This window comes from Cricetulus griseus, chromosome 2, assembly GCF_003668045.3.
Source record: "Cricetulus griseus strain 17A/GY chromosome 2, alternate assembly CriGri-PICRH-1.0, whole genome shotgun sequence".
NCBI classification, from domain to species: domain Eukaryota; kingdom Metazoa; phylum Chordata; class Mammalia; order Rodentia; family Cricetidae; genus Cricetulus; species Cricetulus griseus.
This window is the reverse complement of record NC_048595.1, coordinates 358,295,764-358,314,283: the sequence shown is the minus strand read 5'-3', so window position 1 is coordinate 358,314,283 and position 18,520 is coordinate 358,295,764. Positions and strand designations below refer to the sequence as shown.

Genomic DNA, 18,520 nt, shown 5'->3' with positions numbered 1-18,520 from the left:
ATTTTGTTTGTAATCAAATTGTAGGAAATGCCTACCATTCATGTTTGAACAGTTTTGAAAGCAGAACTTGAAATGTTTAGGTCATTCCCAGAAGGAGTGATCTGTGCCCTTTGGGTACCTTGAACTGTCCATTGGGCTTGTATCACTATTGAATTTTAGTGGTTTCCTTGGCAGTACTCATGTTCTCTGTATTTTAAAGACACCTAAGTAACTTGAACTGGACTTCTGGGAACCTCTTTATATTTAATATTTCTTTTTTGTTCCTGTTTGTGATATTGTTAGATACAGTTTCCCTGTATCATGTCCCATGAAGTTAATTGCTTTTTTTTTTTTTCAGAATATTTTCAGATTTTCTCTCTCACCTGCACTGGTTGTGTATGAGTAACACCTGTTGGTTGACTCCTTCATGCATGTGGTCATGATGGCAGCATTAGTGTCTCTAACTTAGCATTTGGGTCTATGTGAGTTTGATCTGAGATAGTTGCATTTCCTCCTGTATGCATAAGGAAATACTCTTAAGTGCACAGAGAAGGACTCATCCTGTTTTCCTATATAGTTGCTTACACTTTGATTAGACTACAGAATATTCAGTCATGTCTGATGAGCTTTTTTTTGAAGGAAAAAGACATTGCATGCCTTTTGTGTATTTTTTTCCTTCCAGTTTTAGTACTTATTAAGTAAAATCTCATACCACATGAATTGATAAAACTTCTGTTGGAAGAACATGGGTGGTTTTTTGTTTTGTTTTGTTTTGTTGTTAATTTAGTTGATTAAATTTGACTTTTGCAGACATAGCCATCCTCCAGCTTTCACCTTGTGAGAGCTATGGCTGTAGGTACTGCCACCATAGCAGGTGCATTTGTGAGTTTTTATGTGTTGAAGCTTTTTTCTTTTGATTTTCGAAGTGGCTGTGTGTTCTTCTTCTGTCCCCTCCCACTCACCCACATGTGCTCTTTACCTAAGAAACAGTAGTCTTGTTTTTGAAGGTGTTTTAGATGTTTTTGAGGTGATGGAGCGCCCATGCCCATGATGAGTCTCTAATGGTGAATACATGTGCAGGACTGACATACACTCCCTGCTGTGTCTTGTGATGTAAAAGTTTGATTAGTTTCTCTTCTTTTTGTCTTAAACATTACTTTGAAGGCAGGAGCATATTTTTAGGAGCATAAACCATTGAACCTTGCTTGTAGGTATACATAAAATAGATAGCTTTGCACTAAGATCTGTTGTTCCTTAAAAAGAAGGGAGGGAGGAAGGAAGGAAGAGAAAGAAAGAAAGAAAGAAAGGAAGAAAGAAAGAAAGAAAGAAAGACAGTAAGACAGTAGAAATAGCCTTCAGTGTGTGCTTTTCATCTGAAAGAAACGCCAGATGCCCAGTTTGTCAAAGGCAGAGCACAATGTCAACTTATTTTTTTTAAAATAATTTTTTTAATTTGAATTAGAAACAAGATTGTTTTACATGACAATCCCAGTTCCCTTCTCCCTCCCATCCCCCCCCCAACTAAAACCCTACCTATCACATATCCTTTCTTCTATTCTTCATCTGACTCAACCTTTCTGCTCCCTCATGACCTCTGCATCCTTCCTCTTCTTCCCTTCTCATTCTCGTAGCTCCCTCCCTCCTCTTCCTGTGCTCTCAATTTGCTCAGGGGATCTTGACCCTTTCCCCATCTCCAGGGGAACGTGTATGTCTCTCTTAGGGTCCTCCTTGTTTACTAGCTTCTCTGTCAGTGTAGATTGTAGGCTGGTAATCCTTTACTCTATGTCTAAAATCCACATATGAGTGAGTACATACCATGTTTGTCTTTTTGTGATTGAGTTACCTTGCTCAGAGTGGTTTCTTCAAGTTCCATCCTTAAGATTCCATTGTTTTTTTCTGCTGCAACTTATGGGTTTTAAGAAGGTCTAAGGAACTGTGTGAGGTGAGCTGAAGGACAAACTGGCTTTAGTACACACTTTAAAATGATGGATGTTTAGTTTCTTTTCCTGTTGCTGTAATGAAAAGCTCTGACAAAAGCAACTTAAGGGTGTAAAGTTTTTTATTTTAGCTCACTGCCCAAGGGTCCATCATGGCAGGGGAGCAGGACCTTGAAACAGCTAGCATGCAGTGAATACACTGCTGCCTAGCTCCTTTTTCCATTTATACCGTTCAGGTCCCAGCCTGTGAATGGATGCTCTCACCCCAGTGAAGGCAGTCCAGATCTTCTTCAGGCATGCCCAAGAGGTTCATCTCCCAGGGGAGCCTAGATTCTGTTAAGTTGGCCATTAACATTTAACTGCCACACTATATAAAAACAAAAGCAGTAGATGCCCAACAGACCTATGCTTAAATTATAAAAGATTAAAACTGTGAATGAATGTGAAAAGTTAATGAAAATATATTCTGTCAACTCTTGCCCCCCACCCAAATTTAAGTCCTTTATTTTAAAATAAGTGAAATATTTAATACTTAACTATTTTAGGAAACCTGGTATTTCATCTCTTCAGATGGGAGATCTTTTACTTAGCCATGCAGCAGTTGAATGAATGTGTGAGTGAAGACATTCATGAGCCATGAAAAGCAGTTTAGGATCTAATTCTGTGCCCTCTACTGTTTTTTTCCAAGTCAGTGACACATAAGTCGGTACAAAAAAAGGATATTGAGCTCAACATATCCAGTCTTGGTCATCATTTCCTAGTAATTATGGGTGCTTGAGCCTTAAGTAAATTTTGTGATTAATTTTCATTTCATCTATCTATTGAGAATTGCCTTGATCTTCAACAACATAAATGGTGCTAAAAATATGGCAGTCCCTACACGAACACAGCAGCCACTGTAATGCTGTGACTTCAGAGTAGCCAAGATGAACATATGTAATGAGCTCCCTTTCATTTCCATTCTGTCCATGAAAGGGTTCTGGCTTTGATACCTGCATTTTAGCAGCTTGAGGAGGTTGGCAGCCCAGCCTTAGATTCTGCCTGTGAGAAATTCCCTGGGGGAACTTCATGACATGCAGGTATGAACCATGCACATATGAACCTTGCTGTGCTCTTGTCGCCTTGATGAGCAAAGTCTGCTCTTTGCACATTGTCATGGCAATGTTGGTCAGAGGTTCACTGCCCTGAAAACCATGCCCCCTAAGCGCCGGGCAGTTTGGGTTCTTGCTTCCTCCTTGTGAACTCATCTCAGATGCCTGGCTCATGGGGTGAAAATTTCCTGTCATTTGTCATGTCTCTTGTCTTCACTGTTTGAGGCTGAGCCACCTCTGGGTCTTTGCTTTTGATCCCTTTAATGCAATCAGATGCCAAGGATTGTGAAAACAGCTAAAAATAAACTTAGAACACTCAGAAGCCTGCTCTGTTGCTGTGGTTAAATGTCTGCTTTTAAGGACTGGCAGACTGGGACCTGCGCTTTGACTTCCTGTGCTGAATTCAACTCTGACATCTCACTGCCTTTGTGGACAGAGGGATTAAGATTTGTCATTTGTAGCTGGGCGATGGTGGCGCATGCCTTTATTCCCAGCACTCGGGAGGCAGAGGCAGGCGGATCTCTGTGAGTTCGAGGCCAGCCTGATCTACAGAGTGAGTGCCAGGATAGGCTCCAAAGCTACACAGAGAAACCCTGTCTCAAAAAACAAAATACAAAACAAAACAAAACAAAACAAACAAAAAAGATTTGGCATGTGTTACTGGGCAGTGCTGAAGTTAGAAGACAGGAAGTGATCAACACAGTGCCTGAAGGTATGCAGTTTTAGCCATGGATGTGGACTGAACAACAGTTCCACTGCCTACTCTAAGCGAGATGAGTTTGACTTAGGTGAGTTACTGACCCTCCCTGAATCTTTATCTTGACCATGCACAGTCTGTCTCAGGTGGTGGTGTGGACTCTGGGCTGTCTGCAGGACACAGATGTGGAGAAAGATGCCCTCGGCCTACAGAACAGGCCTCCAACAGTAGTCCTTGTTAGATGTTTGCTGAGGACTGGCTGCTGTGCCCTGAACATCTTTCATCTGTACTGATCACTCTAGTTGCATCTGGAAGTGGGATAGCAAGAACATGTATGGGACTGTCACAGAAAAGGGGTAATGGAAATGGGGAATGAAGGTCTCGCTTAGTGGAGGGACTAACAGAGTCCTCAGAAGGCATCTCTTAAGAGAGCAGTGCTCTGTTACTAACAGAAAACAAGAACAAAAAGATGACAAGAAGAGAGTACTACAACTCACTGTTGACTGCCCTGGCCCTCTAAAGTTGGAACCTGGGGAAGGAGGCAAGAGATAGAGCCAAGATCTTAAATTTCGACTAGTACTGCCCTAAGCCGGTCTCACTCCCCTGGGCCTGGCCAAGGCTTAGCTCACTTTCTCTCCTGTTGGGGTATGTTCAGGGACCCTTCTGTCCTTCCCCTCTTACCCAGTTCAGGGCCTTTCATTGGCAGCTGCCTTGATGTGCTAATGCTTCCTCCTTGTAAGCTCCTCCCAGGCCAAGTGACACCCAACAGTCTGATAATGGAGTAGCATGGAGACAACCCTTTCTCTCCAGCTAGCCTTGTTACATATACGACCAGCTCTGAGCCAGATGAAGACTTGCTGCTTAGCGCCATCATGCTTAACATCTCCAGGCTGGATGGTGCACTGACCTGAAGGAACAATCCTCATGAATTCTCTTTTGTCCTTTGTGCCCTTATCAACATGAAGTATCAGTTCAAGCATTGTAGATACACAGTGCCTAAAGTAGAAGGGCCAGTCCAGAAAAGCAACATACTCACCAACCTAGTAGATTCCAGAACTTTTTCTGTAGTACATGAGGTAAAGCTGTGTGTGTGTATGTGTGTGTGCGCGTGCGTGCGCGTGCCAGTAATGGGTATGCCTAATGGAGGACACAAAATACCAGGTAGTAACACCCTGGGCCTGGAGAAAAGACTGTTGTAGAGGTGTATCTAGCATCTAGCCCACACTTAGCCTGATGACCCACATGTTGAAAGGAGAGAACTGACTCCTGCAAGTTGTTCTTTGGTGACACCCCACCAAAGAAAAAGTTGAAAATTAATACTTTTTAAAATAAAAAAAGAATCCTGAGGAGTAACAGGAGTGTGATGAAATACACAAGTGCCTGCCTTCCTCCAACCATTGCTGCCATTGATACTGTCAGAAAGGAGAAGTCAGAAGGATGTGGTAGGCTCCCCATGAGTCCTATGTATGCTAAGCTACACAGGAAGGGATGAAGGGAGAGTGATTAGGAGGTAGAGGGACCTTGGTTATGTGTGTGTAGGTGATGCATGAGACTCATCTAGACAGGAATGTCATGAAGGAGGAGAGCAGTGCAGACTTGCCCTATGGGTGCCCTTCTTCCAGGAGGAAAGGTACTGCTACTTAGACCAGTACATCTCCAAATTCTTTAGGATAGCTAGATACTGAGTTCACCTTGGCACTAGCCAGATAAAAAGATACATATGTCCCTGTTCCTTGGTGGAAGCAAAGAACATGACCTCTTAGTATTTCAACAATTCAATGGGCATGATGACATGCCTGTAATCAGAGTTTGGAAAGCCAAAGCAGGAGGATTATGAGTTCCAGGCCATCCTAGGTAAGTTAACGAGACTGTATCTCAAAAGGCAAAGCAAAGCAAACTCACAGTATAAGCAGAATAGAAGATGTAATTAAAAGATGAACAGTAAAGAAGAAAACTTCCAGCCTTAAGCAAATTAATAGGATACTTATAGGGATTATGGGTATGTAATAAAACAATACATTATGAGGAATTTGAAAAAATCATCTTTTAGGTTATGATATCATAGGGCTTTCCTCCCAAAGACTGTGGACGAGACTTCAGGTGGCAGGAGTAGGCAGATTTTCCTCTCAGGCCTGACCAACATTGAGACTTTCATATCATGAGTAGGGCAGAGAAAAATTGGAGGAGAGTTCAGAGAAGGACTGCCCATATGCCCAAAGTGGAGGGAAATAAAAACCATAATTCAGGAAAAATATCTTAGTAAGGTAGATCATATTTATGACAGGAAGTTAGGGGGAAAATCTCTTGCTTGGAGATGTTAGCTACAGAGGTAAAGGGTCAAACTTACTACGTAAATTTGGAATATGAGGAAACCTTAGTTAAGATTAGGAAATCAAGTGACTGGTGGGTAAATAGATTAATGATTAGGATAAGAAAATCAAGAAACTACAAAGAACCCAGCTTACACACCAACCTTTAATCTACCGTTTACTGTGAAACTGAAAGGCTATAAACTGACAGCCACAGCACTGTGACTCCCAGGGGACTTAATTTCATCAGAGCAGGCAAATGTGGATTGCTGTTAATGTGCTGACCTTAGGAATAAGGTCATTTCCCATTGTCAAATTGCATACATACTGTGTACTAAAACTGGATCATACATGAAATGTTGGGGCAGGAAGGAGCCTAGACTGAGTGGGCAGATGATCAGAGGCTGAAGAAGTATGGAATGCCCTGCTTTGGGCTCCAGGCCTCTAGGTTGGAAGCTTCCCTTCAGTGAGTGAGTGAGGGTGTACTGGTGCTGGGCAGAACTTCTTGTGGGGCTCCATCAGGTTTGTGAAACTCTGACACCTTAGACATACAAGCTTTAGATGGTTACTTTAGTAAGATACACAGGGCAAAGCAAAATGTATCACTGAGTACAAGGAACAAGGTAGACTGTGTAGATGTGGCACCCCTGGGGTCATGAGCCTGCTTCATGGTAACATGCCTGACACTGTGGGGTGCTAGCTCCTGTGATGTTAGCCCTGAATCTACTGTGACATGAAGGTGGTATGACTTTTGCCTTCAGATACTGGTTCACTCAAATTTGGTTCTTGGAAATTCACAACCTTACACCTAATGTTCTCCAGCTCCAATGGCTGCCTCTCCTGGATGCATGGTTGGAAACCATCACCATGCATATCACCAAGTTTCCATGAAGTTATATACTGTATGGAAGCTGATATGTCTAGGGTGTAGGAATAGTTTCATTTTTTTTTCCTGCGATTAAAGAATTAAAAGGCAGGAGCGTTTGAAAGTCAAAATCAAGGTTTACTCAAAGTGAAAGGACCTGGAGTACCCTCTTGGGTTCTTGGTTTTATTAATGAGAGTTTTATTGAAATGGATCAAATGGAAGCTTGGGGACAATTTCAGAAGAGATTAAAAGAAAACTCCCAGAGCAAGCAAGCTGTAAATCTCAGTAGTTGCCTAGAGGAGGAAAAAGAAAGCTATGCTACACTGCAGCAGGCAGGCACATGGTGGGCAGAGGTGCATTAGGGAAAAAAAAGCACGGAATTCCCAAGTGCTAGAAAAGGAAAACTTAGTTTCATGCCTGTAATTTAAAGGAGACAGAAAAATGGGAGGTTGTACCTTTTGGAGTAAGGACCCAACTGAACCCCAAGACAGCTTAGAGGGACTGTGCTAGGGGCTGGGATACTGGGAAGTAAAAGTACAGTATCTCATTAAAGGAATTTATTCTGCTCATCTCTTTGGCCTAGCTTAAGGTGAGTCTGCCTTCCTGTGGTGCTCCCACCTTCCCAGTGTGCTCCCATGGTCAGGTGATTGACCTGCTAGACCGTATTCACTCATGTATTGGGTAACTAAGATGTTAGACCTCTGCCAAGACCAGAGATTTTATGCTCTTGACCAGAAGGAACAGTTTTCTCAGTAGAACTTTACTGCTGCTGTTAGAATGGGTTTTGACTGTTCTGTCCCCATCTCCTTTCTTCTTATACATCAAGGAACTCGTCTTTCTGGTGTAAAAAGACTCGCAGTTCTTGTGTGTTGTTTCAGTGTCTGTGTTGGTTGACGTTTGTTTCTACAGAGGTAGATGTCAAAAGTCTTACTGGTAAAGTGCACTTGGAACTACATGGCCTAACTGAAAAGAGGTACTATATAAAAAACATTGACTAAATCCATCCATGTGTATCTGTCTTGAAAGCTATCCTTGAAAGGGCATCTCTCCTTGCCAGGTTTTGAGAGATTCTGGTAGACTGATTACAAATCAAGGAGAAAAAAATATCATTGGACTGGAGTGATAGCTTAGTGGTTAAGAGTGCTTGCCCTGAAATAATGAGGACAAGAGTTTGGGTCCTAGTATCCACTATGCAAGCTATGAGGGTCAGAAACAAGATTGATGGATCTTGATGGCTTCCATCTTGGGCAACAGAATTTGAGCTCCAGGTTCATAAAGGGATCCTGTTTCCAAGGAAACAAGACAGTGATTCTGGACTCCGTGTTGTGTGTATAGTTGTGTGAACCCCAACACTAAAGTGTGCATACACAAAGGCAGGTACCAAATAAAAGTCTTAAAAATTTATTACTAAGATTTTTTGAAGGTACAAGTTACAATTCTGGAACCACTTGTACTTGGCCGAGAATTTGTTTTCTTTGATCTCACTGCTTTTCCCAGCAGGGAACCACAGTAGTTAGGAGAGCTAACAAATGACCTTCCATCTTGTGAGGGGAAAAAAAATGAAGTTTAAAGTTTCTTTGTCTTCTCATTATTTTCCCTTTTGAGATCAGTCAGTAAACTGTGCAATGAGTTGTGTTTCCTGACTTCTAAGTGGAGTTTGGGTTGTTTTGATTACAGTCCTGTTTCTCTCCTGCTTAGCTTTGGTATGTTAATTTTAGTCGATAGCCTTTGAATGAGCAGGGGACCTCGGCTTTCTTACGTTTTCCTTCAAATTTCCACTACATCCTGTTTCATGTGTGGTTAAATCAGCTGATGAGTCACCTGATGTTTTGCTTCTTCAAACGACAAAAATAGAGGCTCAGAATAACTACACAGAAGTATCTCTCATGGTTTCCAAATACATTGCTCAAAACCATGCTTTTTGATGCTCCAAATGCTTTTTATAAAAGAGCCTTGTTGCAGGGCTTGTGTGGGAAGGCAGAAGAAACCACTGGGTTTGCACAGATAAGTCACCTCGCCCTCTCAGGTCCTACCAGAGACAGCATTATATTGGTTATAACAGTGTGGGCAGCACTGAGAACAAGAGGACCCCTCTCCTGATCCTGGGCAGGTTTCATGCTAAGTTTGGCAGGTACCTCTCTTGCAATACCCTAGGCCTGACATCTGCTTGATTCTCACAGACCAGCACATAATGGTCCTCTGTTTAAAGCTTTACTGAAGCAGGAAAGAAAAAAAAAAAAAAAAAAAAAAAAAAACAGTACAAAAACCCATTTTTCAAGGTAACACAATTTAATGCCAAGAGGTCAGATGATGTGGTGATGCACCCCTTTAATCCCGGCATTCAGGAAGCAGAGGCAGGAGAAGCTCTGAGTACGAGGTCAGCCTGGTCTACATATGAGTTCCAGGACAGCCAGGTCTATGTAGAGACCTTGTCTCAAAAACAAGCAAAAAACCAAACCAACTCTAAAAATAAGTAATTACAAGAATATTTGTATTTTCTATTTTGTAACACATATCTCACTCTCAGTTTGGGGAGAAAGTTGCTGAATCTAGAAGAGAGTTCTATCCTATTTCAGAAGAAAACAATAGGAGGTTGGGAGAGCTGGGAACTACAAGTGTAGCTCAGTGGAGGGGTGGCGGTGTGGCCCGGAGTTTCATCTCCAGAGCAGGCATCCACACACGCACACTAAGTGAGTGGTTCAATTCTTACTTTAAACATAAAATGGAGTACTCTTTTCCATGATTGAAGTGTGTAATTGTCTGAAGCCTGTCACATTCAGGAGGGGGCTGCATTGGAGCTTACAGTGCCAAAACTACTGCCGTCCAAATGTACTCCTGGTACATCTTAAACCAACACTGTGCTTTATTTCTGAGGCCCTCCACGAACATTTCCAAATGAAACTATCAGCAGATGCCAAAAATCAGATGGCCCCAAATGGGAGAGGAGGACTTTTGATGCAAGAGAACCCCACATAGGCAGCAAGGGGTGACTGACCGCCTTTTACCCACAGATGCAAACAAGTGGCCTCTCCAGTGACCGAGTCCTCGGTGGTGGTGAGTTTCCTGCCAGCCACAAGCCTCTCAACACTCCCAGCCTGCAGTGGTAGGCTTTGTCCTCTCATGACTCACAGCAGTCCTGCTTACTGAGTTCCTGGTGGGTGCCTTAGAGGTGTCCTGTATGCCAGGACCCAGTAAACAAGGGCAGAGCAAATGGCTTGTGTGCACTTAGAATGACCCCCTGTGGCCCCTCAGAAAAACAGTCCTCCCTGCTTCTTCAGAGAAAACCCTCACTCTAGAAAGGCTTCATTTGGGCAGTCTCAACTGACTTGCCAATGAAAACCTTCCTCCTCATGACCTTGGGAGTTTAGGTTGTAATAGTCTATAGTTGTTTGACCTTCAGAAAAGTCATACCTGGTCTTCCCGAAGTCCTTGACTGGAGGATTTCACAGGCATGGCCCTTATCTGTTTGTCAGCTGAGCAAAGTAATTTAAATCACCATCAGGCTGATGAAGTAGGAAGACTGCCCAACGCCTCTGCAAAGCAGAGAAAGTGACCCCTGCCCAAGTCCAGGCGATGGAGTCCTTGGTTTGAACCTAACATTATGACAACTTAGAGTTCTGCCTCAGGATGTCAAGTGACCAAATAGGCCCAAAGAAGGTAGGTAGTGTGTGGAGAAGCCTGCCCTGCAAAGTCTGAACAAACCCTGCGGAACGGCAGCTCTACTGTCAAGGCCTGGGCCTGGCCCTACATCCTAGGTTCTCAGGAACTCTACTACAGCTTCACTCATCTTGATCAGGTAAGGTGGCTCTGAACTGCAAGCTGCATGTTCTAACTGCACAATGGAGAGTCACTAGCTGTTTCTTGAATTCAGAGGGAAAGGGTTTTGCTTTTGCAATTTGATACTTGAGCTCCAACCCCAGAAGCATGAAAATAGCCACACACGTTAAAAAATACTGCTGTTTAATTTTCTAGTCATGTATTTTAAAAAGCCAATACAATTAAGACTTTATCTGTTCAGATCTGCCCCTGAAATCACTCACAAGCGGCTACAGAAGCACATAGGACTTGTTCCCATGGTGGGCACATCGGAAGGACATTGGGTATCCAGAAATGGGAATGCAAGCCTGTGTAGCTAGCAGCCAACCTTTGCCCTTACAGTCTTAACATGAAAACTGCACAATGAAAAACTAAACACAAGAGGCCTGCCTTTTGTTTCCTCTGCCCTTCCAGCCTTTACTTGTCTACACAAGTGGCCCATTTTCTCCATAGGTTGCCCCATTGTGAAAAAATGGTTTCCTTGGCATCTTCAGGCCCTTACACTCATACACAAAGGACTGGGTAAAACTGCTGTAACATACAACGGTCATTGGTACATGAGTGAGCTGTAGGTATGTGGAGCACGTAGGCAATCACTGAATTGTATTAGAGACATTTTATTGAAAATGCGAAAATAGGAAATGTATTATAGCCTAAAATAAATTACATAACATATACAGCATATATTTATATCTTTAAAATATTTGTTTTGTTTAGGTTATTTCAGTCTAGTTATTTTGTCTAAATCAGGAATTTAGTGAACTGTATCCATAATTTTAAAGGAAAAAACCCGCTTTCCAAAACTTAGAAAAATATACTGCACTAAATGGATTTCCAATGTATTATTTCAGGGGTATCACATAGTGACTCTGATACTTGTGTATAAAATGTCTTGCTTTATGGTGAGGAGGGGAGTACCATAGTACAGTTACCTGTCCTGCAGAGCTGTGACTACCAACAGCAGAGACGGGTAACACATCTACATCAGAAGTTATGAGACAGGAACCTGGCATTAGAATGCGAGATTACAACTTAAAGCTCTGCTTACTGTAAAAAAAAAAAAAAAAAAAGAAACGGACAGTTAGACCGCTCCACTTCTCTCGCTCTAGTGCCATCTTCAGGGAAGGCAAGTGAAAAGCAAGCCTTCGGGGAAAGTCATGCTGAAGGGTGCTGACATCTGGAGTGGTACTTGTGTGAAGACTCTGCAAAGTCAGCTCATGTATATACACTGTGGGGGCAGCAACTGAGTGAAACCAGGAAAACAGCATGAGATGCTGACGATCAAGTCAATTTGCAACTCTGATCCAATTTCTACAGGAGATTAAATTTCCATTCCGTTGGCCTGGTGTGACCCCCCAGCTCTTCCTCTGGGAGCAGGGAAACTCTGGGCTGCAGCCTGTGACCCACCTGTGTGTGTAGTAGATAATTCATGACTCCAAAGTGGGAGGGGATGTGATGGGCACCAGGTCACACTCTGTTATAGCCACAGTATTGGCGAGCAAGTCAAAAGAGGCAAACACAGACAGGAAAGAGTCTGGCCCGAGAGACAATGGCACAGCCCAAGTCCTTTGGTTCCAGAGTGGAGATTGTCCAAGGGAGTAGAAACGTCGACCAGGAGGTGGCTCTATCATTTGGGTTTTTATGAAGCAGGGGCATTAAGTCGGCGGCTCTGTGTTTACAAAGTGACAGTAAAGACCTTTCTTTAGGTCCCCACATCTGAGAGCATACCCAGTATGCTAGAGAATTTATACGAAACCTTTAAATCAAGGCCTCTTTCATAACCAAAAAATAAAAATTAAGAATCAGAAAATAACTTGATGGGAGGAGAGGAAAGAGATGATGCTGTTGTCTTGACTGTCCCTGCAGTGCCCCTGGTGGCCTGTGCTTACTCATTTTCCTCCCTCATTTCTACGATGTCTGTCACCTCCTCTGTTGGAGGCATGTCGGTCATTGCTGAGTCTTCCCCCTCGGTGGCTGACTCATTCTCCATCTTCTTTTTCTAGATAAAAGATGACACTTCAGAGTGGGGCTGGGAACAGGACACAGGACAGCAATACTGGGAGCAGGGGCGCCTCCTCTGTGGTTGAGGCACCCTGATCCAGGATGACTAGTTCAATGTATTCCTTTCACTGCTGTGTCTGGCACACAGTGCTAGGTACTTTGGGGGACCCTGTCCCTCACATCCTTGTTATTCTTTGGCGTGTAGCCTTGGACTCCAGCTCCCTACAGCCCTTTCAGATGGAGGCTTTTCGTCTCCTATGTCCTGTTGTTAAAGCCCCAAGCTTTGAACCTTACATTCTAGACTAGTCCGCACATCTGTCATTGGTTGGTGTCCCCTGTGACAGCTCTAGGTTCAATCTTCCCTCCTCTTTGCACATCCTAATACCTGGCGGCCTCACTGCCATGCTGTATTATTCTTGCAGAATATGCCGCCTTAGCAATCAGTTGCCACTCAGTCATTCCTGAGTCCATGCAGACCCATGTTCCCAAAGGTCTGAGCAACAGATCAAAGTGAGAGGACTGGCTTTCACTCCAGGCTCTTCCAGCACTTTCTTCTCAGAACCTGGCTTCCATCATTGTTCTACCCATGCTACTGCTGTGGTTCAGCCTTCTGTGTCCTCTCACCCCTTCCCTTTTGGTTTAAGTGGAATGCTCAGCAATCACAACCACATTCTTTCTTACTTGAGTCCTATTTGCCAGATAAAACTCTCACCTCAGGTAGGCCCAAATCTCTAATCTCCGTGGCTGGGGGCCCACAAGTAGTCCTGTGCTGCATTGCCTACTGCAGGGAGCTGTCCTGTGGCAGGGCCTTCCCAGCCCGCTTTCCCAGCCATTCACTATTCTATTCTCCTTGCTAGCTAGGGCTTTCACACACACCTTTCTCTTTCTTCTGACCTTCATTGTGGCCCTTTCTCAGGGGTGACTTGGTTTTTTACTTGACTGACCCAAGCAAAAGCAACCAGAAGAGCTCCCATGACTGTCCCCCAAATTTAGTGGGGATTTCCATCTCAGTTGCCTGCCCCCTTTGGTATGCACTTAGCTGATTGGCTCTGCTTTTCCCTCTTCCACAAGTATCTCATTCATTGGGTCAGTTCCCAAAGCAAGTATGTCACTGATGTCACCCCATCTTAATTGGTCTTCTGAAATTCACATTTATAGACCTCTCTTCTTCAGAGTAAAACAACTCCAAAGAGTTGTCTACACTCAGTCTTCAACATTTCCACTCCTTTCTCCTGACCCCCAAGGCCATGAGGCACAGTCTCCTTATCCTGTCAATCCACCCTTCACAATGAATTCCATCATCCTTCCCTGGGCTCCTTTCATCTATATACCCACTCCATGGTCACTCATCTAGATGAAAAACACGGGGCTTAGGTCCCAGAGAACTCTCAGGAACTTCACACGAGTTCTCTGGGGTCTGAGGAAAGAAATACACTCCATGTAGTTTGAAAACCCTGCCTTCAGGACAGACTAGTTCTGTACCTTCATACTGAGGGTCTATGGTATGGAGTGGGTGTGGTGTGGAAGTGGTGAGGTAGCCCTGCAGGATTAGAACAGACTTCCTGACTTAGAACTGATGAGGGAAACTATTTGTGAAGTAGCGAGAGGTCCTGCTCATTCCCACAGCTGTTACCAGTTTCTCACCTGTTTCCGATAGACATAGCATGCTGCAATGGCAACCATGGTAGATTCTCCCACGAACCCTGCTAGAAGGGAGCCCACACCTAGTGTGGCTCCATGCACCCTGGATATGAGAACACAAAGAGATATTGTCTGTTAAAACCCAGTCATGACATAATCAAGTCAATGACAAACTTAATTGATACTGTGTGAACCAGGAATACTGTAGACCAGTGAGGGACAGTAATGGCATCCTCCATCCAACTGGGCTCAGGACAGACCCTACCACCCACCCACCCTTGTGGTAAACCTGTGTGACTCGGGGCTGAGCTGTCAGGCTCCTACTCCGCTGGTATCATCTTAGCCCTAGTGACCAGCTTGTGTCCCCTGACTAGAGTTCTGAGAGTGGGACCTTTCCCCCTTCCCATTGCTTTTCCCATTCCTCACAACAGGAAGTGAGCCCTGAGCATCACCTGTGTGAGGCTAGTGTGGCTCTCAAGGCTCATGGGTGCAGGCAGACAAACATCCTGAATTTCTAGCTCTAATATGCTTAGGGATTTCAGTTGGTTATGCAGATTTTAATCCTCTAGACAGAATACTGCAGTGGCAAAGGGCTCTCGCCACACATCTATGCCAAATGCTGCAAACACATACCCCAGGTAAGGCAGGACCACGAGGCTGGTGATGAGGACGATGATCCGCAGCACGGAGCTGGGTGCCAGGACAAAGGTTTTCTTAAGTGTCATCAACCATCCAGTGAGATGAGCCCTCACAGTCACTGTGGAGGAGAGGACTTGTCAGCTGTGTGGGACTATTGGCTTGCAGGAACCCCCAGCCTAGCTGCTGTGACTCAGGGCTGGTCACTGTCTTCCTGTGGTTATGATCCTTGCCTTTGGAGCCTAGCTGGGATCAGACCCCATCCTACCCAGCTTTCTGCCTCCTCAGTCCTGTGTCTAGGCAGCCATCTGTAGGCAGCTGCCTTGCTGCACCGGGGTCACTGTTGTTCCGGTGGGCCTGGCTATTTCCAGAATGGCCTTGCCCAGTCCTGCTACTCTTCCCCCAGTCTAGCTCTGACCACCCTCCCCTAGAGGGAAAGCCTCAGGAAAAAGAGGCAACACCAATGCTGGGTGAGCTGAAAGGCTGGGACCAGAAGCTGCCACCTTTCTATTGTCTGAGTGAACAAAGGGGATGGGAACAGTGGAGGAATGAGAATGACTTTGTCCCCATTTCCCACTATGTCTTCTTGGGGCAACCATGACCACCCCACCCTTAGCCATGTTCCTTTCTCCCCTCCGTCATATTTCCCACACCCACTCTTGGGCATCTAGACTGAATGTGAAGGAAGGCACAGGTGGGCAGCACACACACAGCACACACAGCTGAAAGGGGCAGCTGTGCAGAGCACAGACCTTTGCCCTGATTGGTAGAAAGCACCCTGACCCGCTCTGGGCAATGCCAGCGAAGCCTCCTGGAGAAGCTACGCTTACTCTCAGGTAACTCTGACTTCCAGGACTCATCTGTCTGATGAAGAACCTGCCGCTTTGTCTCCTTTCCCTCTTGTGCTGAGGATTGAACCCAGGGTGTCAACAAGCTAGGCAAGCACTCAACCACCGAGCTTCATTCACAGCCTTGCTGTCTTCTTGGTCTAATAGTGCACTCTGCCTTCCCCAGGGGGTAACAATGAAATATAGACCAGGTTCATTTTCTTCTCTTAGGGCAAAGACAGCTTTGCTTTCAGTTTGGCCAAGGGAGAGGAGAAGAGTCACAGATCTGACAGCCCAAACCTAACACTGCCAGGAGCCACTGGGGCCTGAGGGCTGTTGAGCTTGTCTTATAGGAAGGCAGCAGAGTCAAGACGGAAGGCAACCAATAGCTCACCCCCACCCAGAAGAGCACCTGGTCTGGGCTGTGCATGTATCTCCAGTCCCTTTCATATCATCACCAGAAACACGAATTTCGAATGTCTGGATCTCCAAGTGTAGTCTTCTCCAGCTGCCATCGACTTCCTAAAGCATGCTCACCCAGTCTTTACCCAACATAGACCAGACACTAGCTAGGCCCAAGTGGTCTTTTGTCAGTTCCTTCACTCCTGTCCCAGGTCAGAATGTGACAGCCTTAAGAACTGGCCTCCAGAGGCTTTGGGACCTCAGCAGGGGCTGCTTGTTGCCCAGCTTGGGGCTAGAAGGCATGCCATTGGCCCTGCTCATTTTTTTTTAAAAAATGGATTCCCCCTCATCCCCATACTTCTGATTATGGTTTCTCCTCTCTCAACTCCTAGATCTTCCCTTCTTCTCAACCTACCCAAATCCACATCTTTTCTCTAAAATACTACTACTACTACTAATAATCTAAAATAAAAACAAACTAAAATAGGACAAAACATACCGAACATAAAGAAAAAAATTATTTTGTTGTGGATTAAACCCAGCATATAGCTACATTCACAGCTTTGTATATATTTTGACTAGTTGCCTGCCATGCATTCAGTGTGGAGTTTAAAAGACCAGAAGCAAATGTACAAAGGTCTTCCTCTAAGTAATCAATTCCTGAGGCCTTGATTTCCTCTCACAGGCAGCCCTGTTAGAGGTCAGTAGATTCCCTTTAGAGATGGTGCATTCTTAAGGAGCACGGGTAAACAGCTGTGATAGCAATGGCTGCTTCCTGATCACTCACCCCATAGCCTGCTTTTCTCCTGCATCATCTCACGCACCCACACAATACTGAGTGGGCTTCCCTCATGTATGGTTTGACATCATTTTTGGCCACGAGCCATTTGGACCTTGTCTTTTCTAAATGCCATCTTCAGGTTTTAGCAGTAAGCACACTCCTTTTATTTTTCATTTAGTTCTGGAAATCATCCTACTATAAAACTGGCTTTCTGGTGTATGTTGTATGGAATGTAGTTCACACATAGATTTGAGAAATCCCAATAATCAAGACAGAGGACAGGCCAACTGTCTCCCACAAATTCCACCCACTGCCCCCTTGGTTATACTTCTTTTAGATCACACAAAAAAGTAAGTTGTGCTGCTTGATTCATTTGGGGAATGTTCAGCCTGCTGGCTAATGTCTTTGTGTCTCTCTAGCACACAGTGAAGTAGTTATACTTCTGCTGGTGACATGGCTCCGTTGGGCAGCAAGATAAACTGGAAATGTGCATTCTCTGCTCCTTACCTGGTACCGGGAAGAAGGAGAAGATACGAAGAGGAATGACACAGAGTTCTGCAAAGGCGAAGTCCACTCCAATGATGTCTATCAAAATCTTCTCAGAGACGTTGGGGGTCCAGAACATTACAAAACAGAGCTGGAGGGTGGGAGAAGACAACAGTGAGCAACGTTGTGAGGAAAAGGCATAAAAAAGTGAAATGACAATGTCAGGTACCATGTGGTCCCTAAGTGTTCTGGAAGATGGTGAACTTGCTCATTGGGCATCTAGTTGGTACCCCAGGCTTGCAGCTACACATTCCTGACTTGCTTTCACCTGCCATTGGGGGGTGAGGGATAGCCAATGTGGCACTTCCAGTGTAGGTGACATCTGAATGGGTAACTGGCCTAAGAAAGGAGACCATCTTGCTTTCACTGAGGCCTAGCCAGGGAATTCCATGGCTCACTCAGTCAGTTCTGGGCAGACATGTCCATTAATACACATGTTCATTAATACGACTTTTACAGCCTTAGCAATCTACTGGAGTATGACCTGAAAGCCTTCGCATGGTCTCTGCCACACTGACACGTAAAGTCACTTATAGCCTGACAGTTTTTAACGTTACAAGGGAAGGATCAACAGCCACAAAAGCTGGAACACTGGGAAAGCCGATGGGCAAGTATGAAAGGTTAGCAGACTCCAGAAAATGGAACCATAATCTGACAGAAATGCACACTCACTTCCTACTTCCCTTCCCCTCAGATTAGTAGGTGGGAAAGCACGGCCCACAGAAGGCTGGCTAAAATCAGCTGAAAGCAGTTCATAAACTGTCCTGGACAGCTTAGGATGAGCAGGTTAGTCTCTGGGTAAGGAGAAATGGCGCCTCCCATGACTGGAGGGCACCGTTCTGGGGACTCCAGGCAGTGGACATGTTGGATGGCCCTACCTTTTCCTCAGCTGGCAGAAAGCAGTTGAATCCCACAGGTGGGAGACCAGAGCAGCTTCTCATTGGGCTAAGAAAGACCTGCAGTTTCTGAAAGTTTCAGGCTCTCAAAGAAG

The 18,520-nt window shown here is 44.7% G+C and overlaps 1 protein-coding gene and 1 long non-coding RNA gene across 2 annotated transcripts in view; one reads left to right on the top strand and one right to left on the bottom strand.

The window, feature by feature from the left end:
* The first annotated feature begins 1,757 nt into the window (after positions 1–1,757).
* Positions 1,758–17,697, top strand: LOC118238402. The gene is made up of 2 exons (XR_004768584.1): positions 1,758–10,675; positions 17,403–17,697. It is a non-coding gene; the product is annotated as an uncharacterized LOC118238402 (long non-coding RNA).
* Positions 10,823–18,520, bottom strand: part of Ankh (ANKH inorganic pyrophosphate transport regulator) — a 134,857-nt gene continuing 127,159 nt past the window's right edge. Inside the window, exons 9-12 of the mRNA XM_027400049.2 lie at positions 17,491–17,620; positions 14,971–15,094; positions 14,341–14,440; positions 10,823–12,694 (exon numbers count right to left, since the gene is read on the bottom strand). Of these exons, the coding sequence (XP_027255850.1) occupies positions 12,581–12,694; positions 14,341–14,440; positions 14,971–15,094; positions 17,491–17,620 (468 nt within the window). The 3' untranslated portion in view covers positions 10,823–12,580. The remainder of the gene's footprint in view (positions 12,695–14,340; positions 14,441–14,970; positions 15,095–17,490; positions 17,621–18,520) is intronic.